The 27,367-nt window shown below is 39.7% G+C and overlaps 1 protein-coding gene across 2 annotated transcripts; it reads right to left on the bottom strand.

Moving 5' to 3' along the window:
• Positions 1-476: 476 nt before the first annotated feature.
• Positions 477-25,926, bottom strand: mylk4b (myosin light chain kinase family, member 4b). Of its 2 annotated transcripts, none has more exons than XM_072437975.1 (13): positions 25,632-25,926; positions 9,685-9,781; positions 9,208-9,538; positions 5,961-6,175; positions 5,560-5,665; positions 4,601-4,694; positions 3,768-3,877; positions 3,539-3,680; positions 3,379-3,449; positions 3,176-3,304; positions 2,151-2,382; positions 1,730-1,778; positions 477-1,638 (listed from the first exon to the last, which is right to left on the bottom strand). In XM_072437975.1, the coding sequence occupies exons 1-12, from the start codon at positions 25,761-25,763 to the stop codon at positions 1,734-1,736; spliced, it is 1,704 nt and encodes a 567-aa protein (XP_072294076.1). In that variant the 5' UTR covers positions 25,764-25,926; the 3' UTR covers positions 477-1,638; positions 1,730-1,733. The 2 variants fall into 2 exon arrangements, with proteins under 2 accessions (XP_072294076.1, XP_072294075.1); XM_072437974.1 differs by lacking the exon at positions 25,632-25,926 and adding an exon at positions 11,677-12,411.
• Positions 25,927-27,367: the final 1,441 nt, after the last annotated feature.

A 27,367-nucleotide genomic window follows, 5' to 3' on the forward strand; every position in this document is an offset into this window, starting at 1 on the left:
TCAAAGGTCAGAGGTCAAAGGTAGCTCTATCACTGTCCCAAGTCTCATGTGCTTAGGCCAAAGATTAAGCGTTTCATGTTTTTTCTTTTTTGAACTAGTTGGCACTGTTGCGACAGGCGTTCTCGCAACCTCTATTTTATTGGAGTTCGGGCGGAGCCGATCGCGTCTATGTCCCCATGTGTGACATTCATCAATGTTAGAGGGTCAAAAATGCCCGAGTTGTGGCAAAATTTTACCATGAAAAACTATAATAAGAAACCATGGCAAGAACAATGTCTCGTCACATTCCATGTTCCATGGAAGGCCCGAGACAAATATTGGTGAAGTGTACATGTAGGATGCATTGTGAATTTAAAAATATATCAAGTACTATAAATCATCATTTATCTTCTTTGTGAGCAGTACTGTTGTACACATAAATTAATCCACTTCTTACAGGGGTTTTCGCTTATACAAAATAAAAAGACCCAGAAACATTTGTTGTGTACTTTTTATTTCAATATTCTACAATTATTTGTGTTATTTCAAAAGAAAACTGAAAAAGTTACATAAATTCCCATAAAGAAAATGTCAATCACAAAGCTTTTTTCACTTTGAACACCACCAATAACATTATATCTCGCACAGAAATGTGATGTGTTTTCCTGATGTTCGCTCCAGGGGATATAAACTAGACACATGTCAAAATCTGTGCTCATATGTGAAATCTGTCTGTGCCACGTTTCCTGTTGAAGAAAAGCTTTGGAGTTCAAGTACAGTCTGGTAACAAACCAGTAAATAAATGAACATTTGAATCTACAGCAATAAGAAAGAAAATGATTAATTGATAGGTAGTACTCTGTTGTTCAGTAAGCCTTCATGGAAGGTGAGATTACTCCAAAGAGCCAAAGCACACTCATGGCCCACATGTGACAGCAGTGGAACGTAATGGGCCAATAGTCTATGATGGTTCTATTGTCGAAGTGAGAAGTGACGCTGGAACATTATTATGGGCACGATTAACCACATTTTACAACACACTTCAAAAGCTGACGTAGGCATCTATGACTATGATCCATCAGTTTGTAACGTCTGAGTGAACAAAGATGACCGTGATGCTGAAGGCGAGGACAGTGTCGCCGAGCAGAAGCCGTCTCATCCTCAAGGGTGAAGTGATATGTACAAATAAATTAATTAACAGGATACTAAAACATTTCTATTGAGAACACAATCACAGTTTATAAGACTTGACAAGAAAAGAAAGAAATCAAGAAAGGTTATTCACAAAATGATTTAGTCCAAACTTGAGAGTGAAGTCAAAAAGTGCAATAAAAGCGGTTTCTCAGCACGAGCCAAACTATTATTTTTGACTTAAATGTGTGTCTATTGTTTCATGTCAGTGTTTTATCCAGGCAGCTCCAGTAATGAGATGCTAAAACAACATACTCCTTGAGCCAAAAGCATGTGCTCTCTTCAGGACGGTAACATTGGTAGCGGGACGTTTTTGTGTGCAGGATGCCAGAACTACAGAGCTGAACATAAGATTGAAAAGCAGGGAGTCGTTTCCAGTCGGCAAACACCATCACAGGTAAAGCAGCGTTGGTCCAGTGGCCCCGTGGCCCAGGTTGTGAAAAACATGCACAGGTCTTCATCGCGGTTCTGTCAGGGCAAACATGGAGATGAAGAAGACGGAGAGTTACACGGGAACAAAAGGCATGTCAAGACTAAACTGTCGATTTTGTAAACTCACCCATCTAACTCTCAGGTGGAGGCGCGTGTGTCGAGTGGCACTTGTTTTTCTGTCGCGACGAAAAGAAAGACAATGTTTACATAAGGCCGCAGTTATTTTATTACTTGGTTTACGGATTTTTTAATGAAGTATATTGCACAGGGCGAAACATAAATAATATAATTTCAATTTCCAAAAGATGTTTTGCTTCACGCACTCTTACCTTTTGACTTAATACCGCTTTTTACATTTAATTTAATTATATTTTGCGTTGTCGGCGGTACTTTATAAAAAAAAAAATGATGATAATTTATTTTATTTATATTGTAGAAATCAATCATCTAAGTGCGGCGGATCCGTGAACCAAGTAATAAAATAACTAAGTCGCTATGTTACATTTACACCGCATATTTATGAATGAGTGAGATGGTATTGGATCTACCTTCTGATCTAGTTTGTGGTGCAGTTCGCGGTCTGATAGCCAGGGGTGTTTGAGGGACTCTGTGGCGCTCATCCTCCAGCTCTTGCTCTTCACCAGCAGAAGAGTGATGAAGTCTTTGGCCTCGTCCGAGACGTCTGTGAACTCCTCCTCCTCAAAGTTCCACTGACACGCCAGGATGTTGTTCAGCGTCTCATTGTCGTCATCCCCCAGGAACGGAGACAGGCCGCTGAGTCTGCAGGGGCCAGGCATGGGTCAGAAACAGAGCATATTAACTTATAGCCAGAAGTACTTTCAGTTTAAGTTTCTCTTGTGCACGAGTTACACTAACCATTTTTAATAATTTTTTTATGTGTAGTTTTCAGTCCATACTCCAACTCTAACTTGAGTAAAATGTTTCATGAGGTAACAACTGTCTACAGCAACAACAAAAAAAATATATTGCCAATATTCAGATATGATTTAGCATTTCGTATTTATTGTGGTCTTGTTGTGGAATTTCTGTAACGGTGACAGTGAAATAAGACAAAATAGAACACAGTTATGTTTATTTCTGGTGCACACAATATAAATCACTCTCCCTACACAGCCGTCCCTCCCTCTATAGTCTCACTCCAGCACCAGGAAGAGGCTCATCACATAGTAATGTCTCCATATAAAGTCATAAGAAGGCATCTGATAATCCCCAAAAAACAGAGGGACTAATCCTTTATTCAGATAAGAGTCGACTAACCAGGGTCATCAGGTGATTTTTTTCCACTACAGTCTATCCTTAATACCAGATTATTAATGTGTTGTCCTTCTAAATGTAAAGGAAATATATTGAGTAATAGTTTCCCTAAATACTTTTTCATTTACTTCTCGGACCACTACTTTGTACTTCTAGTTGTGTGACTCTCGCTCTTACTTTAGAAGACATTTTGGCTACTCTACCCACCCCTGCTCTCATCATAAAACGGTGAAATGAACGATAGACCAGAGAACTAAATCATCTCTTAAAAAAATAATAATATTGAGGTGTAACTCACAGCATGTACGTGATGACGCCGAGGCTCCACATGTCGGTTGGGAATGAAACAAACTCATAGTTTATCACTTCAGGCGCCAGAAACTCCGGCGTCCCAAAGTTCACCTTCAGCTTCTCTCTGGGCTTATACCTGTCACAAATGGGAGAATATTTATATAGAGCTCGTCAATGCTGAAAAATGACTTGATAATAATCAGACAATACCTTCTGGCCAGGCCGAAGTCTATAATTTTGATTTTGTTTGTGACTCTACTGACACAAAGTATATTCTCAGGCTGGAAAAAGCAAGAAAACAAGATGTATATTTAGAATGCAAACGTCAGTATTTTAAAGCGATCGCAAGGGCTTCGACAATCCGTCTTACTTTGAGGTCAAGATGCAAAATGTACATCTTGTGCATGTACTTCAGGCCCTCACAGATCTGCCTTATGAACAGCACTGTGTCCAGTTCAGTCAGATTGTAGTTCTCGTCGATGATTCGGTCAAACAACTCTCCTCCTTCAACGCTGGAAGTAAAAGAGCGGAGAAGAGATGAAATCCATGTCCGAAACGTATCCCATACTGTGAGATAGTGAAGACTTTGGAACACTTACTACTCCATGACCAGGATGATGTCGTGGCGCGACTCAAACGCGGCGTACAGCTGGATCAGATTTGCATGGTTGAGCTGGTTCATCACCTGGATCTCATTCCTCACCACTTCCTGTTACAATAAAGCACACACGCAAAACAATTATCATACAAATTGTTAGATAGTGGGCACCTATTAGTAAATTCAGTATGTATTTTCAGTCGCCTCACAGGGCTTCACTATAATCAACAATAAAAGACGAGAATGGCCATTCACAGGAAACACGCAAGCTCGTTTTCGGCAAAAAAGTGTGGAAAAATCCTTTGCTCCATTCAACCAATTCATTGTTTTGCATTTCACCTCATCCTGACAGAGGTAGTAACCACTTCAGATGCCGGATAATCAAAATACCGGATGAAGTTCAGCAGACTAGAATGTCGAATGCAACCGAGTGTGCACGTTTCGTTTTCCTTTACAACCAAATACTGTAAAAATAAATTTGTTCCAACTGTTTTAATGGTTCTCAGTGGTCTGATGGACACAAAAGCTTGTTTTATCACCCTGGGTCAATAAGAGCAGTATGGGCCCATTTTAAATTTGAATAGTTGACAAAATAAGCTGTTTTTCACCACACTCTAGCCACAAAACGATACCCAGACACTTCAACACCGGTCACAGAGAGGATGACAGAATAGCCCACAGCCACTGAACTGCTGAGCGGGATCTATTTATAAAAGGGTGAGTTTAACAATGAGCAGAGTATTAATAAGCCCTGACAGTGTCGAGTCAAACTGGCGTCAAATCAAGACCATAAAAGTTTTATATTGAGTGTTCATTGGTTGATGACTACTGCACCTTCTCTTTTTGGCTCTTGGCTTTGATGATCTTGGCAGCTAATGTCAGGCCCGTGGAATTCTCTATGCACTTGTGGACTTGTCCAAAACGACCCCTAAAAAGAAACACATTTTAAGAAACAAAGAAGCCAAAAACAATCATATTTAGAGACTCCCTAATCGCTAAGTGGTTTCTGGTCCCATCGCTCTAAATCAACCAGCATTGCATTGTTGTTATGTCCTGGAGCAGCTCAGTTTAACCAAGATGTGTGTGTTTGTGTACTGTGTGGCACAAAATGGTCATTGCAATGTCAATATTGTGTGAATAATAACATTGCATGTTTGCATGTTTCTCCCTGTGTCTGGGTGGGTTTCTTCCAGGTGCCATACCAACACAAACCAGGCACAATGGGTCAAATCTTCCAGCTAAGGTCCTCACCAATTCAAGATCTGGATCTCCAAGAGCTGACTTTTAAGGACTTTAAAGTGGACCTTAACCTTAATGTGTAATTCCAATCCATTACTATTAGTTATTTCACTTCCTCAGAATATTTAAATGTCCTAAGGATATTAAAACAATGCATTACATGCAGTTATAAACTGCCAACTTTCCCATAGTGATATGCTGATAATAATTATCTCCTTCTAGCCACAGTGAAATTAATACTGTTAGCATGTAATTTTGTGAACCATTTGAGCAATGCACTTTCGTGCAGAGGGATAATCTCCATTTGAGAGGCAGGATTTAGCCCTGGTCTATTACATCAGAGGGGCCCGCTCTTTGGTAAGTGGCCCCCCAGATCTTGGAGTCAACTGCCCTTTAGAGGGCAATATAGAGAGGAAAAATAATTAGCCATCACTTGACAAGGTAATGGCCTGTTATTTCATTAGAGGACAAAGACCAGTTCACAGACACATGAAAAAATAAATATAATAATAATACATATAAGTATTCAACAGCCAAGTCTGTGCAGTACTCACCCTCCTAGTACCTCCTCTCTGTTGATTGTGTAGAAAGTGGCGATTTGGTGTGGCTTCGGTGTCACGATGCGGTGGTCAAAAGGAGCAGAAGGTGGTGGACTAAAATCTGGAAACAGGTAGATTTGGTAAATGTTGCAAGTTTGAACTTTGAGCAATGAACTTCTTCCTCAGAAACAAAGTGGATGAAAATAGCATCATGGCAGCGCCTCATTATCAACTCCACCAGCTGTGCCATGTTAATGACGCATGGGCAGACATGTTGTTATGACATTTGACCCCTTTCAGAAGTAAAAGTTAAATGGACAGTCTGCAAACATCCACAACAAACCATTAGTCACAACACTCTGGAGTCTTGATGTTATTGCAATGTCCAGTTTTAAGTGGTGAAAATGTGAAGTTACCTATGTTAAAGTCTTTCTCTTTCGCCTCTTCTGATTTTGCCTCCTCTGTTTCTGATTTGTCTTGTTCGGATGTTGAGGCCTGTTGTTCGGTTTCTTCACTCGATTCCACCTTGTTGTGATCGTCAACGCGGCTCTTCTTTAAATCTTCCTTCCCCAGGTCTTCCTCTGTGCCGCGCCGCTTGCTGCTTGAGGCCACATCACCAACGTCTTCATTACTGTACAGAGACGTTTAGACAGTTAAACTTGTTAAATCAATCACCGTTGCACGGACCCAAAGTAATATAAGCTTTGTTAAGATGCATATACATAATGGTGGTTTTGGTTGTATGGATTTATACCAAAAGAAGTTACAGATATTATCATTTACTATGTAAAAAAATGTTATACCTTATTTAATATTTTTGTAAACTGGACACAGTATAAATAGCATAATAAACCCAACTTTAACGCTTGTAATAAAGGTGCTGTATGTAATCTTGCTGCTGTTTCCATGGAGAGTTTACTGCTTTGTCTGGAATGTTCCATGGTATGACATTAAACTGATCCATCTCCGTGGAGACAAAAGATGACAGCACTAAACCAAGTTTCAGGTCAGATCTGAGGAGAGGCGACCATGCGCTTACAGTAAGAATGCATGTGTCGTGATCAAATGCCAGCTAGAGAACTTGAATGCCATAGTGTGGAACATTCCAAGCAGAGCCATACGAACTCCATGGAGCTGGTGGACCCTCTACCAAAAAAGTTACATTGTGCATCTGCAAATAAATTCACATTCTTCCTCAATGGACGAGACGGTGGTGAGACGAGATTGGGCCATGAGAACGAGGTTTTGTCCTGATTTATCATAAATAAGTTCACAATTTTGGCCTCAAATTGTATTTATGTATTTATTTTATTACATTATTTGTGTTGTCATTGAAGCACTGCTTTTTGCAGGTGTAACTCGATAACGGTAACCCTTTTTTTGTCCAAGCAATATTATCTCTGGAGATCTTGTCCCATCTTTACTCAAAACTACCACAAACTATTTCATTGTGACGGATTATTATTAGAATTATTATTATTATTATTATTATTATTATTATAATTATTATTTTAATATTATTAGTATTTTCTGGACTATAAGTTGCACCGGAGTATAAGTCGCACCAGCCAAAAAATGCATAATAGAGAAGAAAAAAACATATATAAGTTGCACTGGAGTATGAAATGCGGTTGCAAGTGTGAAAATAACAAATAATATCACATATATAATTATAGGTAAATGAGGCATAATAAAATGTAAGTGTAAGTTACACCCCGGCCAAAACTATGAAAAAAGGTGCGACCGGAAAATATGGTATTGTGGTTGTTATTATTATTAGGCCCGAGCGCCACAAGCTGGCGAGAGGCCTATTAATTTCGTAAGGCCGTGCGAAGCACGGCTGCGAAAGTGCGCACGAAATCGAGCGCGAAGCGCTCGCCCACTTCCAAACACTCACTAACGCACTCCTTCACTCATGCACGCCCCGTGCATACTAATTAGTAGTAGGAAAATGGAACATTACCGTTGTAAACGGGCGAAGCCCGTGCAAAAGTGCGCACTAAACGAGCACTTTACATTGGGATGACGACCATCCCCTTGTAAAGCACTTTTTTGCACTAAGTAGCTCACAAATACGTTCCCCATATCTTGAATGTTCTGTGCATATAAGCATGTAATGCAAAAATTGAACATTATTACTGTATAGAGGGCCAAAAACACAAAGTGGGCGGAGCCCACTCAAAATTAACGAAAGTACCCGTCAGTGACCAGGGACCCACACCATTAGGCATGAGAAAATGTATAGTTTATGATATTTGAAAAATGGGAAACATTGCTTCTTCTTCTTCTTCTTCTTCTTCTTCTTCTTCTTCTTCTTCTTCTCGGGACCAACCCCCCTATTTTTCACCCAGTGAACATTGACGAAAAGTCACAACAATTTGCACACCTCTAAAAATCGTGCCTCTCTACATTCTGGCTATTTCCCTTTTCTAAAATAAAAAAATTGGCGCGTTAGCGCCCCCAAATGTACCAAAAATGCATTGAGAGATAGGAAATGACCCCAAAAAAATCTGATCGTAGAATCATGAAATTTGGCGCAGAGGTAGATGGTGACAAGAGAAGTAAAAAATATTATTACGGCAACGCCGTCCACCCAACCAAATGTCGGCCATATTGGTTCAAAAATGGCTAAGCATGACTCTGGAGTTTTTCCAAATGTCGTACTTTTACGAACTCCTCCCAGGGCGTTGGCCCTAAAAAGCTGAAATTTTGTGAAAATTGTACTGAGGAGTGGGACATCAAAATTTATTCAAATTACATTGATACCTGTCACGGTCTCTGAGCGGCGAAGCCGCAAACTGTAGTTAGAATTTCAGAAATCTCCCAAATTTAACATTTCTGCCGTTTGCCCAGATAAAGTCCGAATTGCGTCAAATTAGAATCAGTTGTTAAACTCTTTGCCCTAAACCTACTTGAAGTGAAATAAATTAATTTGGCGCCACAGCGCCCCCTACAGATTTTATATGGAGGTTAAATGTCTAGTTTTGTGAAATTATATGAAATGTGACACACAACTCAATTTTGGCATCCCCATCAAAAAAGTCGATGAGACTCATGTCATAATTGTTATGGTTTTGCCGTAGCGATGACCAAAACCTCCCACGTTATTCCAATGGGGAAATCGCCAGAACATGTTTACACTTTATACTTTCACAAACTCCTCCCAGGGCGTTTGCCCTATTAACCTGAAATTTGGTGAGACTCATCTTCAGGGGTGGACCATCAAAAGGTATCCACATTTTTATTTAAAAAGTCACGGTTTCTGTGCGGCAAAGCCGCATATTTTGCCAAGAATTCAAAACAAAATTGCTTTTTGATGGTAAAACAAAGGGGAGAAGATGTGACAGCGTCACAGATTCAGCAGTAGGCATAATAAAAGGACCATTGGGGCGCGTTAGCGCCCCCTCCTCTTGCGGCGTGGCGGCGTAGCGGCGGCGGCGTGGCGAGGGCCGATCATTGCCGCTTGCGGCTTTAATTATTATTATTATTATTATCATTAATAATAATAATGTTATTATTATCATTTTTTATTAGTAGTAGTAGTAGTATTATCATTATTATCATTGTTATTATTATTATTATTAGTAGTAGTAGTATCTTTATTATTATTATCATTATTATTATTATTATTATCATCATCATCATTATTATGATGATCAGCACCTGTCGTGGGCTCCCAGTGCGGCGTTGCAGATCTGAGCTGGAATGTCTCCTTCCCCATCCTCCTTTGCATCGTGAACCTGCTCAGAGAGAGTCTTCTCTGTTTTGAGCTTATCCTCCTCAGCCTCCGAGTCCTCGAACACATCCTCCTCCACCTCTTTCCCTCTTCCACTTGTCTGTGTCTCTTCTGACGGGACGGAGGAGGATTCTGGAGCGGTGAGGATCAGCGTCTGCTCGTCCTCTCGCTGGCTCTCACAAACAGACAGCTCAGTGTTCTGCCGGTTCAGCTGCTCCACGTTTTCATGGGGAACCGGTTCATTCAAAGTAGGCGAATCTACAGAGAACGCGCGGCCAGTAAAAACGGACATCTAGTTACGTCAGAAAACACAGCATTGAAATAGATAACCTAAGGCGAGGAGTAGAATTATAAAAAGTGACACATACAAGACTTGAAATTGTGTCGCGCTCAAATGGTCTCACCTGATCCGTCAAGTGGCTTTGTCTTCTTCTGAACCTTTGTGCCCTTCAGGTTGGCTTTGGCTTTGTCTTTGTCATCTTTGGACTTGGCGTCTTTTACCTGCGCACACAGAATGCAAATCGGTTAACTTAAACAGCACATTATCAGCATTTACCAGCAGCTATGTCACATTTAACGTCAATTGTTTTAATTATCTCAAGGATGCAGCGCTATAAGCTAAGCTGCTTCTTTGTCCAACGGGAAAATCTCACTCCTATAAGAATTAGAGAACAATAAGAACATGACAAAGTGTATATGTCATCAGCTATGTACTGCATATACCGCAGTAGGATGGAGTAGTCAAGATAAATGAATAAGGGGAGAAGTTAAGATAATTTTATTTATATATATGTGCCAAGTTTCAATGCATTTCAATACAAATCTCATTGGTATCAGATTGAAACAAAAATCACTATTAAAAACAGAACAGTAAAGCCAACCGTACAGTCAACAGTATTAAGACAACACAAAATTCCTTGAAATCATTCCACAGAAAAGCAAGATAATAGAAAGTCTGTCGAACGTCAGACACAGGCGGGCGAAACAAAAATAGACCCCACGCTTCACGCAGCAACGCTACAAGTTCAAGCGTTCGCAGTGTGTCCAGCTCATTGTTTTCGTACAAGGACAGTATAGACTATCACGTCTCCGGAGCAAGAACATATGCAGCCGCTGTCCAAGTCTGAGCTGATATAGACAATTGAGATAAGATAAACCGTCTGACTCCGATCATTTACACCCCAGAACACAGCGACCAGACAGTGAGAAGGAGAACTACTTAACATTGCAGTCTGTCCAATGAACAAGGAGCTAATAATACCCAGGGGAAACAACATAGAAACATGAAGGAACAATGTTAAGATGATTAAACCACTGCATGAATAATAAAAATGTGTTATTTTAAGGATTGTTTTTTAACTACATGTGAAACAGACTCTGCACAGCTTTAATAGTGTGACCTTTAGTGCAGCTCATACTGCTTTTACTGCAATGTACACAATGCAATCAGACCTTTCACTATGAGAGCACAGTTTATATACAGTACCACACTCATATGCAGAGTTTCCTTCAATACTTCCAGGTTAAAACAGACCTAAAACTGAAAATGGACACAATAGACACCGTGTACTGATAACTCAAACTCTGAAACTAAATAAACTAAATACACTAAATACACTAAATACACTAAATAAACTAAATAAACTAAATACACTAAATACACTAAATAAACTAAATTAACTATATTAACTATATTAACTAAATACACTAAATACACTAAATAAACTAAATAAACTGAACTGAATAGAATACAACAGTATTTTTGAACAATCTTCTCCAATTCTACACAGATAAACACACAAAAAGGCAACAAAAAAAAGACCCTAAATTAATGTTATGTCAATCCAAAGCAAATTATTTTCAACGTAAAAGTGCACTATAACTTTTCTGGTGATGGTGCTTGTCTCCATGGCGATGTTACTGCGCTCCACACTGTGGCTTTACACTTTTCAACCCTGCTTTTATTCAATCACATGTATTTGATTGTAAAACAGAGGCAAAAACAATGCATTCTTATGAAGATAGATGCGTTCATTTTCATACTGTGGAACATTACGATCCAAGAATTCCAGTATTGCATTTATTTACTGACAATCCCAGTAAAAAGTGTGCTGTTTTTCAATCTATTTTTGGACCATAAAAACAACCTAAATAAAATAGATGCTGAAATAAACGCTACACAGATGCGTTTTATTCATTTGTGTCATATTGTGGAGCATTCCAGATGGCAGAACCTCCACCAAAGTAATTATGCAGTGTACCTTTAACATATTTAGAGGAAACATCTCATTATTTTTGAGTGTAATATCTGTTTCTCTGACTATATTATAATAAGTCACATCCCGATGCGTACTCCATCTCCAAGCCCAAACTGTGGACGGTCTCCCTTCACTCACCTTCCTCTTCCCTTTCCTCCCTGGCTGTCTGAAGAGCAGCTCCACCAGTCTGGAGCTCTTGACCACTTCCCCGATGTAGCTGATGACCTGCTGCGTTCCCTCCACCATCCTCTCCACCGTCTCCAACCTCCGTCCCTGGCTGTCCACCCTCTCCCCGGTCCTGTCCACGGCCACGCGCAGCTCTCGGTACGCCGCCTCCGTCCCAGAGCCGCGCCGGCTCTCGACGCCGCCTCCGTCGCCCCTCATCAGCGCCAGATCCCGGCCCATGCCGCGCACGTCCTGGGACAGGCCGTCCAGCCGGGTCAGGACGGCCTGCTGCATGTTGAGGAGGCGCTCCATCTGAGAACTTAGGGAGTCCATGCGGCTCTCCACGCAGCGCAGCGGGTCATTTAAAACGGGCGAGGAAGACGGGGAGGAAGACAGAGCTTGGGACTTGTCGGAGCCGCTAAGAGACAGCTTCCTTGCCCCGGATTTCTGCAGAGGATTCCGGTCGTACACCTTTGCCAAAGAGTTTATCAAGCTGGAACTCATAGCTGCTTGGAAGACGAATCCTGAAGAAGATGTATTTGACTGATGATCTTCACACAGGCTTGGCCAATTCCGAATCAAGAAACATTTCCCTTGACCAATCCGTAAGCGGCGAGCAACAAAGCTCTCTCCTTCATTGCAGCCCGGTGCTGTTTGGATTTAAGAATAGCAAATAGTTGTCCTCCCAATGAAAGTGCAGCCCCCTGTGGACGTCAGGGTCTGAGTGGCAGTGATAAGAGCTGCGGCTCGAGTGTGCATTTGGGGATAGATGGGAGTTAGCTGGAGAGGATTACTATGTGACATTGGAGACACTTTGAAAGCCCTTCGTCAGGTGACAGAATTCCAACAATGTCTGAAATATGACGCCATAAAAACTAACGCAAACACGTCAAAACAATCATTTCAGAGCCGTAAAGGAAGACTCTCTCTAAGAAAGCATGAATTACGCAGTGGATGTGTGCGGCGTGGATTCAGTTTGACGGAGAAACTGTGCAGCTGAGGGTGACAGGTGGCGTTGTGTGCGAGGCCGTGACCGACGTAAACATTCGGAGCGATGTTAAAGACGTGGGGCGCTGTGGTCGTTTCTAAACCAGACCAAATGTCATGCCCATCTCATAAACAAATGCGCAAACATTCAGAGCATTTCGCAATTGACACAGATTCCCTGCACTGGGGGTGTGAAACATGTTTAGACGGAGGGGGGAAATAGCAGGACATTATATGAAAATACTCACAGGCACAAAGGCTGAATGTTTGCTACATCAACTAGTTTAGTGCATGTTGTTGTGCACTGAACTGTTTGTGCTGAAATACAATGTTGAGTTATGCTTAGTCAATGTATGAACTGTGCTACGTCTCTCGAAAGCAATTAAAATTAAATTAATAGCACAGCCCTGCATGTTTATTATGTCAAGTACCGTATTTTCCGCACTATAAGGCGCACTTAAAAGCCTTTGATTTTCTCCAAAAACGACAGCGCGCCATATAATCCAGTGCACCCTATCCCCTATTTTCCGGACTATAAGTCGCACTGGAGTATAAGTCGCACCAGCCAAAAAATTAATAAGAGAGAAGTAAAGAAACATATATAAGTCGCAATGGAGTATGAAATGCGGTTGCAAGTGTGAAAATAACAAATAATATCACACATAAGTCCCTCCGGAGTATGAGTATATAAGTATAAATATAAGTATAAGTCGCACCGCGGCCAAAACCATAAAAAAACGTGCGACTTATAGTCCGGAAAATAATTAATTCTGGTTGTGCTTACTGACCTCGAAGCGATTTTGTGTGGTATACGTTTTGTTTCGCTTTAATGCGCCTTATAGTCCAAGTGCGCTTTATAGTGTGGAAAATGCGGTAGTTAAAAAAAATCTCAGAGAAGATGGTAGATGAGGAAGGGCATGAATATGTGTTTGTGTGCGTGGATTGACCATTGAACTCTAATGTCAACGCTACATGACAGCGTACGAACCACAGAGGCTATTTCTGTCCTTAAAGCAAACATGAGTATCATTGCTGCCGTTTTAGGGTGAAGATAGACAACGGAACAGGAAACAGGTGACACCCATGTTTCCATCCGTTCGAATAGTGTCTCAATTACAAGATCGCTTCTGACCGGGGACATGCCCGGACACACTCCGACCTCAAAAAAACGTCCTGGTCCACGTGTATCTGGAGGAGGAGGGGTGTCACCGCTCCGGCGCCTTTGGGCTCACGCCCATCTGTCAGCACAGGAAAAACCTGACCCGCACTCTGTCCCCAGCACCGCTCCCAGCACTGCCACACTCCACTGATCAACAGCACAGGCCACACTCAGGCTATGCTCAAAACATCACCTGGCAAGCTCACTGTACAGCATTTTTCAAAACCAGTAGGAATGTCACCGCAGCTGAGCATTACTAGAGAAGGAAGGGGGGGAAGTATCAGTTGCTATCGGATTACGCTGGTCTTTAAAGGTGTACAGTAGGTTGTGTGTACTATTGGAGTATCCCATGGAGTACAATGACTATTCATGACCAGGATGTTGGCTTTATCGTAACACTGGGACCGGGATATTGCGTTTACATACAAGTTTAAAACATGATATTCCAAAAACTTGATCACAACGAGGATACTCAATGTCTAATTTTAATGTTGATATTAGTATTATTATTAGAGCAAAAAACGCTGCAATTTTATAGAGAAAAAATCTATCACTCTGTTTTATTTAAAAGTATTATTATTATTAGAAAATGTATTATTATTGAAAAGTTTTTTTAAAAAATAAGCTTTCTTAGATTTTCTCAGATTTTTAAGTAAAAAGTAATACATTTATTTTACTTCACATTTTCTTTCCTTTGTAAATGATCAAATCTAACTGAGAACCTTAACCACAAAAAAGCACAAACAATGTTCTGTTGTTCGCAGTTTTGCTCACCATTTTTAAAAGGTGCACAATGTAACTTTTCTGACCACTTGCTTGTCTCCATAGAGATGTTATTGTTATATCCCAGTGACTGCACATAGGTTTCGAGGTATTTTTGAGCTATAAAAAGATCTGTAATAATTACGTTTAATGTCAAATATTCAATAGTCAGTCAAGTAATAGCAACAGTGAAATCAGAAAGTGTATTTAAACTTTTTTTTTTAACTAGTTTTATCATTTTGGGACTAGTAAGATTAAATCAATTATCGTATTAATATTAGGCCCGAGCGCCACAAGCTGGCGAGAGGCCTACTAGTCTCGTAAGGCCGTGCAAAGCACGGCTGCGAAAGTGCGCACGTAGTGCGCACGAAATCGAGCGCGAATCGCTCGCCCACTTCCAAACACTCACTAACGCACTCCTTCACTCATGCACGCCCCGTGCATACTAATTAGTAGTAGGAAAATGGAACATTACCGTTGTAAACGGGCGAAGCCCGTGCAAAAGTGCGCACTAAATGAGCACTTTACATTGAGATGACGACCGCGAAGCGGTCGTCATCCCCATATAAAGCACTCATTTGCGCTAAGTACCTCACGAATACGTTCTCCATCTCTTGCATGTTCCGTGCATATAAGCATGTAATGCAAAAATTTTACATTATTACTGTATAGAGGGCCAAAAACACAAAGTGGGCGGAGCCCACTCAAAATTAACGAAAGTACCCGTCAGTGACCAGGGACCCACACCATGAGGTAGGAAAGCGCGAGCGCTTTCCGAAAATGTATAGTTTATGATATTTGAAAAATGGGAAACATTGTTTTCGCATCGGAATATTCTTCTTTCTTCTTCTTCTTCTTCTTCTTCTTCTTCTTCTTCTTCTTCTTCTTCTTCTTCTTCTTCTTCTTCTTCTTCTTCTTCTTCTTCTTCTTCTTCTCGGGACCAACCCCCCTATTTTTCACCCAGTGAACATTGACGAAAAGTCACAAAAATTAGCACACCTCTAAAAATCGTGCCTCTCTACATTCTGGCTATTTCTCTTTTCTAAAATAAAAAAAATTGGCGCGTCAGCGCCCCCAAATGTACCAAAAATGCATGGAGAGATAGGAAATGACCCAAAAAAAATCTGATCGTAGAATCATGAAATTTGGCGCAGAGGTAGATGGTGACAAGAGAAGTAAAAAATATTATTACGGCAACGCCGGTCGCCCAACCAAATGTCGGCCATATTGCTTCAAAAATGGCTAAACATGACTTCGGAGTTTTTCCAAACGTCGTACTTTTACGAACTCCTCCCAGGGCGTTGGCCCTAAAAAGCTGAAATTTGGTGAAAATGCTACTGAGGAGTGGGACATCAAAAGTTATCCAAATTACATTGATACCTGTCACGGTCTCTGTGCGGCGAAGCCGCAAACTGTAGCAAGAATTTCAGAAATCTCCCAAATTTTACATTTCTGCCGTTTGCGCAGATAAAGTCCGAATTGCGTCAAATTAGAATCAGTTGTTAAACTCTTTGCCCTAAACCTACTTGAAGTGAAATAAATTAATTTGGAGCCACAGCGCCCCCTACAGATTTTATATGGAGGTTAAATATTTAGTTTTGCGAAATTATATGAAATTTTACACACAACTCAATTTTGGCATCCCCATCAAAAATGTCATAATTGTTATGGCTTTGCCGTAACGATGACCGAAACCTTCCATGTTATTCCAATGGGGAAATCGCCAGAACATGTTTACACTTTAGACTTTCACAAACTCCTCTTAGGGCGTCAGCCCTATTAACCTGAAATTTGGTGAGACTCATCTTCAGGGGTGGACCATCAAAAGTTATCCACATTTTTATTCAAAGAGTCACGGTGTCTGTGCGGCAAAGCCGCACATTTTGCCAAGAATTCAAAATAAAATTGCTTTTTGATGGTAAAACAAAGGGGAGAAGATGTGACAGCGTCACAGATTCAGCAGTAGGCGTAATAAAAGGACAATTGGGGCGCGTTAGCGCCCCCTCCTCTTGCGGCGTGGCGGCGGCGTGGCGAGGGCCGATCATTGCCGCTTGCGGCTATATTTATTATTATTATTATTATTTTTGTTTGTAATTTTTTGTAATTCTTTATTTTTTTTTGTAATTGATTTTGCATTTAAAGACACCACATAGTGCACTCAAAACATCAACAAAATATAATCATGTATTACATAAACATATTTTTATATTATATATTTATATATATATATATATATATTTATTTTTATTATTATTATTTTTGTTTGTCATTTTTTGTAATTCTTTATTTTTTTTTCTAATTGATTTTGCATTTAAAGACACCACATAGTGCACTCAAAACATCAACACAATATAATCATGTATTACATAAACATATACACATTTATATATCGGTACACGTACACGTATATAATGTCATGTTGCTGTAACATTGCTACCCACCACTCGACCGAGGAAACCAGCATCCTAGACCTAGTATTTTTTTTAATATATATATTTTTTTATTGTTCTGTGTTTGTGAAACGGGCTCTGTTCATAAAAGCGATCTATATAAATAAAGTGGATTTGAGTTTGCACGCTGTATACTAAAAACTCAGCTTTGAGTTGGACCAAAACAAAAGTCAATCAAAGACGACGAGAACAGCTAATCTCTTCACCACATTGAACAGCGCCGACACAACCCCCGTCAATATCCACAACACGATTACGAACCACTCAGAAGTAAAGCGTGCAGTCACCGATTGGCCCGGGGGGTTTAACAGTACCCGGCCCGGAAAGGTTAACTGTTAAAACCCGGGCCAGCGTGCCACAATGCAGCAGTGTGACGCGGCCTGTCGATCCAACAGAGTTACTCACAGATAGAGTTACTCAGCAGATGACAGGCAAGCACCATAATGCTTATTCTGGTGCCTTGTACTCTGCTCACTTTAACAATGGACTGAGCAGCAAAGGCACATGAATAGACAGTGAGACAAATTCATGCCATAGCGTCCTCTCACGGTGTACGCACGAGACTGAAATAAAGAATGACCACATCATAAACGCATGGTAACAGTTGTAATAAAGCTGGTGGCACTTGGGTTCCGTGTGGTGCCTTTCGCTGTGGAGTTTGTCTGGTTTCCTTATAGGTTTGCAGGGAAAAGCTAAATATTTAGTTCCTGTGAGTAAAAAAAAAGGACATACTATGTTAAATCCACTTTAATGAGCTTTTATCCTCAATGGTGTTTCTTCAGTTAATCCTGTCTCGTCCTGCACCTGAGGCTTGAGTGCTCAGAAAAGTCATGTTTTCACCTATGAATTCAATGGACTTGTTTCTATTTTTAAGCCATTTTAGCTCAATATGTTGGTTTACAATGAACAAAAAGCATGATATGACTAAAATCTGATTACAAAAAAAGTAGGAAATGTATCTAACTAATGACTTCCCGATACTAACATTTCAAACTTGATTCTGATACTAAGGAACAGGCTTGATACTCTTTCAATACCGCAATGATAATATACAAAAGACAATTTATGAATAGAATGTGAGCTTCAAAACAAAATAATAATATAAGAAACTTGTTTGTGTAAGAACATACTGTAATCTTATTTTGATATGGATCGAGGCCATTCTAAAACGATTAAGGTCAAATTTTGTCACCTGATTCTTATTAAAACATTATTATTTAGTTTTGATAGTAAGTTTAACTGAAAGAGTTTAAACTGCAATACAATACAATTTATGAAACTGAATAATATGTTGCCAACCTACTACATTTTCCCCTCAAATATGCCAATCTTCACAACTTTACACTGTATTTTTACAATAGCTGCTGAAAGGTTTGAATTCGCACTTGCTCCATTTTATACAACAGTATTACAGCTGCCAATGCTAATGTTTAACACTGTATAAATTTACTGCTCGACATCCAAGTCTCTCGCTGCAGCACGTTCTCGTCAGCGACAGAGCGAGGGCCGTGTTCGGCTGCGGGACCCCGGATTCATCCAGGGCTTTCTCCGACATGGCATCCCAGTCTGTGAAGGAGACACCATGCCATCCTGATGACTGTCCCATGCCACTGCACAAAGCCCACACACAGAGCATTCCCTGGGTCTGTACGCGCACAGTACAAACCAGCAGGAGGCATCACGCTGACAACAAAGGACGGCTATGTCAAGGCCAAAAATACATAGGCTACACAGACAAATAAAACAGCATAGCCTTTCTAAACAGGGGTGAACGGGTGCACTTTACGTCATGAATAATAGACAAATTAAATTCAAATTAAATTATTCATAAATCATTGAATAGACTAAAACATGCATTTTATTTATTCTAATACCCACATTCTAATACCCACATTTTATTTCATTTTATATATTTTAATTTTATTTATTTATTTATTTATTTATTTATTTATTTATTTACTTATTTATTTATTTATTTGTTTATTTATTTATTTATTTTTCCCCTCCATCCCTTGTTGGGAAATGGGAGGTTTTGTCTATAGGAGTTTTTGTTTATAAGAGGTTTTGTTTATAAGAGTTCTTCTATTAAGAGTGTTTTTTAAACTTCCTATAAGTTATCTGTCCTTTCCCTCTGTATCTACCTGCGTTGCAACAATGAAATTTCCCCATGAGTGGACAATAAAGCATTATCTTATCTTATCTTATCTTACATCCTGTTTGCAACTGTCAGAAAAAACATATTGAATACTTCTTTATTAGCATTAGCATTATTAAGCATTATTAATCACATACCAAACGTAATAGCTACTACTTTGCCTGGGATGTTCCACATCATCTTCTACATCAGGTATTTTTATTCTTATCTAATTGTGATTTTTTTTTTAGATTTGCATTTTATTTAATAATACGGTTAAGGTATGTTGAAAATTTACATTTTAGAGTTTCAGAGTTTACAGTAAAACGCTTCCAAATACTGAGATATAAACTGACACACTACAAGAATCCAATACATTTCAAAATACATTTGTACAGATCTAAAGTGCAGGCCGAGCACGCCAAACTGGTTCAGTTGGTCTTCTTTAATTAAGTGTACTTTTATTTCCTCTAACAAACCGGTGTCTGTTGTCTTTGACATGTAGATAAGCAGGGAAACACACACTGGTCTGAGAGAAGAAATGAAAGTAGATACAGGGTTTTTATGCAGAATATTGTGTTGTTTGTGGAGGAAATTATGGTACTTCCTGCACTTTTCTCTTTTGAAGTTATTTTTATTATGATTATTTATATTTTTATCCGGTATGTGAAGCAACAGATTCAATTGTAAGGAATTGTGCTTTAAACATAAACTTTCCTTGCCTACTTCAAAAAATGTCAACCTTTCGATTTGCTAATTGCATCCGTTCAACGTGCAATTTAGATTAAATGTAATTATTCCTGCAGCCCTAGTCACAATTTTTTTTTTTTTTTTTTTTTACACATGTATATAATAAGGATATTTTTCAGGGGGGTCCTCCAGGCTCACAAAAGGGGGGCCTATTGCACATGCTTCCAGTGGTAGAGTAAAGCGGGGCACACACAGAGAATACATGCAAACGCCACACATGCAAACGCAACACAGAAAGGCCTCACTTCTGTCATGAGAGAGACAGATAAGTTTAATACAAAAATACATGTCATTGTTCATTGTTTTATGTTGCACCGAATCACCAAAGCAAGTTCCTATATTTGTGAATTCTCTTCATTGACAGTGGAAATAAACCTTTTCTGATTCTGATTCTGATATATATGTTTAATGGTCTCCCCCCAGTGCACCTTTAATATTAACTTGACATTAGGGGGTGACATCGTTGCCTCTGCTTCTTTATCAGAGCCATTCTCTCACCTCAGACTGGTGACAGGCTTTGACAGCTCAGCCTCCACGATAAGACTCACTCAGCCACGACCTCCAGCGCACACTAAAAACACCTTTAATGGAGACGGGGGCCCTTGTTTCGATTGGGCGCTTGTAGATATCTTACATAAGCTGCGCTGTACATGTACGTGAATCCGTGTGTGTCCGCGGCCGTCCGTCAGTGTTACGTGACGCGAAGGCAACGGCTGGTGTTCCAAAGAAGATGCCACATCCGTCCTGACCTCTGACCTTGAAGGATTACAGTATCTCAAAGAACCAGCGTCATGTAAAGCACAAGGTGGAACTGTGGGCAATATCGGGCGGGTTTCAGATCCAAACAAAAAATGATGAGGAAAAATGATGAGAAAAATGATGATGAAAAAAATTGTGATGTTTTGAACGGCAAAGAGTACTCACCATGGCACTCATAGACAGAAAGCATAAACCAAAGAATATGTTTGTGTCATTTTAAAGTCGTCATACGCGTTTGATCAATACTGGAAAAAACAAAGACGTAAGACAACATTTGATCGTCCTATTAATAGCTATTGAAAGGTCTATTGTCAAAAGAATCTTTGCTTATTCATGAGGATTTTGTGAAGACTTTCCCTCATTCATATTCATATTTTTATATGACTTTATTTGACTAATCATCAAATAGGATCATTGCCATAGCTTAAAATCCATGAATACTGTATACAAGCCAACATATTAAAGAAACTGCTATCTGCATAAAACATTAGCGCCTATTCTCCACAAACACATGTTTTAATTATCACTTTAGTATAGAAAAAGGTATCGAGCCTTTTACCAAGTATAAACATGAGTTGGAAATGTAGACACTTTACCATAACATGAAGTCAACATGACAATTATTAAGAATAATTACAACTCCAAACACAAAAATATCATATCATATTTAACAATATTTCCAAAATGTCAAATGTTTCTACCAACTCTTCTGGTCTTTAATGGTTGTTTCCTCTTGTGGCCACTAGAGAGTAGAATTGACTCACACACGGCCAGTGCTTGGACATGTAACACTATCATTGAAGTATGTCAATATCATGTTTGATTGAATTTAGATTGAAAGACATTTGTTTGTTTCAGTGAGAAAAAATAAAATATTTGAAAAGTATCATCAGTATGAGGGAAAAACTTGTTTTCTTCATATTGCCAGTATTGGAATGAAAAGAATACATGTACCAAAAATATGTATTCAGAATAATAATTTTGAATAACTGTGTTTTGGTACAGTTACTCTTTTGGTGGTATACAGAACCCAGTTACCGGTACTTTTCTAAAATCAGAGGAATACACTGTGGTATTTGATCATGAAGGCTTCAAGTTGCACTGAATTAATGAGAAAAATGAGAAAACACAGACTCATATAGTTGGTGCATGTGCATTTTTTCCTTCTTTAATTTGTGATAATGGTTCAAACAAGAAAACAAAAGTGTTTTAATACCGCCATGTTGTATTTTCACGCTATAATGTATTGCAACTTAATGTGAAAGTATTGAGAATACACTGTTTAGACCATGTAACATTAACAAAATACATTTTAGGTATTCAGTATTCTGTTGTGTGTGGACTTTAACACACAGAAGAGATCTTTCAGGATTATCCCCTAACCCCAAAATATATTGTCTGAATATGATATTGGATGCAGTTTAAATATCTGTATATGTGCTATTGACATTGTACTTCTTTGAACAGTTCTGGGTCTTTCTGAACGAATCTCCTCCTCAGTCTTTCTGCTCCTCTGACAGAAATCTGATTATGGTTATTTCTATGATGATTAAATGATGATTAAAGCCTCACCACTGCTCACAGGAACGTTCCTAATGCTTCTGCAACTAATACAGATAATATACAGGTAGAATCTTGGCTTTCCACACATTTAAGCACCTCCCATTCCTCATGTTTATTAGTATTGCACCTTGTCATTTCAAATTTCTGCACACAAAACAATTTATGCACATCTATGGATTGAGTTCTTTGCACGAGTGGATTACTTGGGTTGACACATTCATCTCGTGAAAATGTCATGTCAATAGCCTCTAAAGAAACATTGTGTCTAATACCAGTTTTATGGGCTATATGCTCCAATATGATTTCATGACCAAGAGGAACCGTGACCCAGATCTGCGACTTCACTTGCCTCTGTCACTCCCACACACAATCCTTCTGAACGTGTCATTTTAGGCCAAACTGGAGACCGCCATTTCCCAGTCATGAACACGGACCTCGGATTTTCATTGCAACACCTTCACACAGCTGCCCTTGTTGAACGCTGAAGGTCCTGACCTGATGAAGGCAACAGAAGAACCAAAGCATCAAGCTCAGGCCTCTTTCCTTCAGCAACATCGTCCCAAGTCTCAACGTTGTGTCCAGGGACTGATATTTTTCAACCCTCTCAACATCATAAGAAGCAACACACTAAATACATGGCCGAGAACATTTTCAATCTAACACAATTGTTGCAGGCCCAGTGCCTTTTGTCTACAGTTTACCACCACATTTCTGCACTCGGCTGGTAATGGGTTATGCAAACGGCTGTAAAGGGACACCCCCGAAGAGCCCAGAAGAGTCCAGGCAAAAACAGCACATTCCCATGGAGTCGTCATACCGCACAGGGATCCACACTGCAAGCCTGAGAGGGCACTGCACACAAATATCCACAGTTTGACAATACGTGAGTGAGTGAGTGAGTGAGTATGGGCTTCTAGAGCGGTGACAATAATGTACCATGTCCCCAGAATAGACCTTATGTGCAACAGCAAGACACAAGTCAACAACATGTTCCACCAACTCTCATTTCAAGTCAATGTGAAGTACCTGTGATTGCATTGTTTTTATAATAGTATTTACAAGTGTCGAGCTCAGACACTTGACTGATGGCCAGTGAGAGGTTAGAACGATGATCTTTGTTGTAGCTGAAGCATGAATTCAAATGTAGTTACAGTACAACTAAAATGTGTACGCAGGTAAAAGTACAGTAAAGTTACATGGCCAAAAATGTACTGCTACTGCCAAAGGTTTACTTTAATGAAATTATATTGTATTTTTGAATCATACTAGCTACATTTTAATACAATTTTAGAAGCATTTTAGATCAGTAACTATGCCAAAACTTTTTTTAAATAAAATTTCCATTGAGATTAAAAACCTCTTTTCCAGGGGATTCCAAAAAATGTGGTTTTAACCACATCCGTATAAATAGATTGGGATGAGCTGTACTTAGTAACTTTGATGATTCCAAATGTGATAAAGTGTAATTACATCATACAAATTTACAAGTACATGTTTAAGAATCGTCTCAAAAAAGCACAATTACTCCCTAAAAGTCAGGATTAAATGTGGGGAAATAGTGTTTCAGTTTCCATCCAGCTATTTTCTTCCGGGGACCTAGACCTCCTCCTCCCCAGACACTTCCTCCATCCCGATCCTGAGGCGTTCCCAGGCCAGCCGAGAGACACAGTCCCTCCACCGTGTCCAGGGTTTTCCCCGGGGCCTCTTCCCGGTGGGACATGCCTGAAACACCTCCCGAGGGAGGCGCCCAGGAGGCATCCGGAACAGATGCCCGAGCCACCTCAGCTGGCTCCTCTCTACGTGGAGGAGCAGCAGCTCTACTCCGAGCTCCCCCCATGTGACTGAGCTCCTCACCTTATCTCTAAGGGAGCGCCCAGCCACCGGCAGAGGAAACTCATTTTGACGGCTTGTATCCGTGATCTTGTCCTTTCAGTCAATACCCAAAGCTCATTCCTGGAATGTAGATTCAGTTTCATGCAGCTAAAATCGGTAACAGTCTTCCTGAAGATGTGAGAAAGGCCTTTACTCTGATAATGTTCAAATCTAGACCCATACAGCTCTGTTTCAGCTGCGAATATTACTCAAAGGATTTTATCGATAACATTTATTTTGAGTACATTTTTTTAGGATTATTCATGTTTTTATTTGTTTTATTTGTGCTTTTAATGCATTGTTTCTTGTTCTGTGAAATACTAAGTTGTGTATGAATTGTGCTTTACAAATAAACACGCCTTGCCTATGAAAGTAACTGGATTGTAATTAGTTACTTTCCACCGCAGAGACTGGTACACGATAGCACTTAAGCAGATTTTGTTGTTGAAGAAACTGACATTCTTCCTGGATTGGATCAAAAAGACTGAGAATCTGAAACAGCAGAAGGTATTCTCTTTAGCTGTGCTAACACGCATTAGCACCTGCTCCTAGTTTAGAGAAAAGTCAAAGCTCTATTACACGATGGACGGCCAGACACACTTGAATATGATATATCAATAGCATTAATCAGTTCCAGCAGGGATTTTCATGTCATTAATGATACGTACATCAGTCGATGTTTTTAGTTCTTCTCAGCACAGGGATCACTTGAAATATTCAACAACATGTGATACTGTTTTACAGGATTAGTCCTTAAACCATGATAACTAAAACATTTAGTTACACTCCAGTTGAGTTGTGTAACTAAACAATTTAACTCCAGAGGAGATTACACTAATAAAACATGTAGTGTACACTGAGAGGTTTAACAGCGTTGGCCACCATCCTTTATGAGAGGTGCCTGTTGGATAATGTGAACATATTAAGAGCTTATTAGCAGTGTCAGGTGCATGTGTGGCAGTGTTTAGTGATGAGCCACACAATTTAGATGTCACTGCTATGACAGGTTTATGATGCCTGTGTGTGTCTATTATGTTTTCTATTGACAATTTTTTTCCATTTGAACAAAATGTTCTTCTCTGAGTTTGAATTACAAATGGACAGAGCTTCCACTAAAATGCATAACTAAGAATAGCTTGTTAATGAACATATACTGCAGCAAATAGCTACAAACTAAATATTCAGCTGCAATAAATGTATAATATGCACAAACATTAACATTTTGAATTCTGCAATTGAATCAGCTCTAAACATAAAAACAGGACTGAAAAAATGATTGCAAATGTTTAAATGATAAATTCAGTGACTCTCTGTGAAGTGCCCTCAGAGACACGTAACAGGGTGTAATGATACCTCCAGAGCAGAAGTGCCTCATGCTGGCCTGATGCCTGGACATGCGTAATCTTTACTTAATTGTACTTTCACATGAGTGCTTATTCACAAACCAAAACTCAATTCAAAGCTGCAACCCCATTGGTCACTATTTGAGTACCTCTGTGTCAGTGGATGACCTCCTTTTCCTCTTGACAAAGAATACTTTCCAGATCCGCCGCCAAAGAAAAGTTGCCACTAAACACACACTGCCAAATATCCAAACGTCTTTGTCCTGGAGGAAGGTCTCCATGATGGAAAGCTTCCTTTTGGTGCTTGTTGTCCTCAGTAGGTTTAGTTTAATGTCTGGACAGTTTCAGGTGGTGTCAAAACACTTGTTGACATGAGCCGGGACAACGTGCCTTCAGCTGGACTCCAGCCGCTGTACATAGATTGCTCAACCCACTACAAACACTGAGCTCTGCCCACCCACCATTCACTTTCCACCTGCCTTCCTCCTGCCACAGGGCCAGGGGACCTAAAAGGAGAGGACATGCCGTCTCTGAGACGAGAGGGGGGCATGTGGTGTAGAGTTCACAATGTAGCACTCTATGCAGATTCAGAGGCTTGTGGCTGCTGGCATGTGAGTGAGAGACCGTGGTATCCTTTAACTTTGGACACAGCACTTTGAGCATATATTCCTGACTATATCTGTAAGTAATATCCATACCTCAGGCTCAGACTGAGGCAGGGAGTGCAGCAGTGGGACTCATAATGACAGGATTTCTCAGAAGTGCAGATGAACAACATGTCAAAGGAAATGACAAAGGATTACAATTTGTGGCTCCATCCTAAAACAAAACCGCTGTCATCTTTAAATGGATTTCTAAACTATTTATTTGACTTAATTTTGATTTTATGTGTATTGTTTATATGTATTGTCAGTCTAACTTTTCATGTTTACATATCAGTGGTCAGAGCTGATGTCCAGTTGTGCTCGCATGAATATTATTTGGAAGTTTGGTGATGGTCCAGACTGAGACTGAGTGTGACAGACAAGTATCTGACTGGAGCAGGTAATGTATCCTAAGTATACTGCAATCTGGAGGATCAGATCCTTCTGGAGCATTACAACTATTTATGACTGTTGTGTCTTTACATGTTTTTACTCCAAATATTTTGTCAATTGACACGTGTCACTGTTATTATTTTAAAATGAAATCACATATTCACTGAAATCACCAAAGGAATATTAACGGTGTAAGTCTGTTGTGCGTTGGTTACAACTATCGACATTCAGATTTATGATTCACTGTAATTGATGATTAACACGTCCGTCTTTCTAAATAACATGACAGTAGTTCAGAGTGTTGTACTACGAAGATGTTTTACTAACAAGCAGCAGAAGCTGGGGGGCAATTCAGGGGTCACAGAGGTTACTGAGTCGGACCCCTGCACCGAAAAATATGCTCTGGTGGAATTTGAGAAGAACAGTTCTGGGAAGTTCTCTTCTGATCATGAAGATTAAATAAAAAAAATAAAAAAAATAAAAACGTTTTTGCAACTAGGTAGCAGATTTGTTTAAATAAAAAGTCTGTGTGTGCCTGTCATGTATTTATCCACCTAACATTTAAAAACGTTTCATGGTTCAAATCTACTATTACAAACCCTGTGAAATGCTGACATCTGGTGGACACCATAATTCATTGAACACGCACAATCTAATTCAATAGATCCATGAGGGCATCAGTTGCTGAAGAGTAAGAGTATGGCTCTCTCTAGTGGTCATTTTGCACCAAACCAGTTGACTAAGGGGAGTGACACAATGCGACAGGTGTTTTGCTCTGTTTCCAACCAGAACCAGAGCCTTTTCACGTTTCATCTCAGCAGTTGTTAGTGTTGTAATGAAAAGGTCAT

The sequence above is a fragment of the Eucyclogobius newberryi genome, unplaced genomic scaffold (assembly GCF_026437365.1).
Source record: "Eucyclogobius newberryi isolate DKJ021-1_F unplaced genomic scaffold, fEucNew1.0.hap1 SCAF_9, whole genome shotgun sequence".
In the NCBI taxonomy this organism is placed as follows: Eukaryota; Metazoa; Chordata; class Actinopteri; order Gobiiformes; family Gobiidae; genus Eucyclogobius; species Eucyclogobius newberryi.

Bases quoted from the DNA above. Each gene is read 5' to 3' on its own strand.
- mylk4b (XM_072437974.1), bottom strand. From the start codon at position 12,207: ATGAGTTCCAGCTTGATAAACTCTTTGGCAAAGGTGTACGACCGGAAT. The intron at 2,383-3,175 runs GTGAGTTACACC...TGGCCCCTGCAG, and splicing joins GGCGTCATCACGTACATGCT to ACTCAGCGGCCTGTCTCCGT. The intron at 1,779-2,150 runs GTAGATCCAATA...TCGTCGCGACAG, and splicing joins ACCACAAACTAGATCAGAAG to AAAAACAAGTGCCACTCGAC.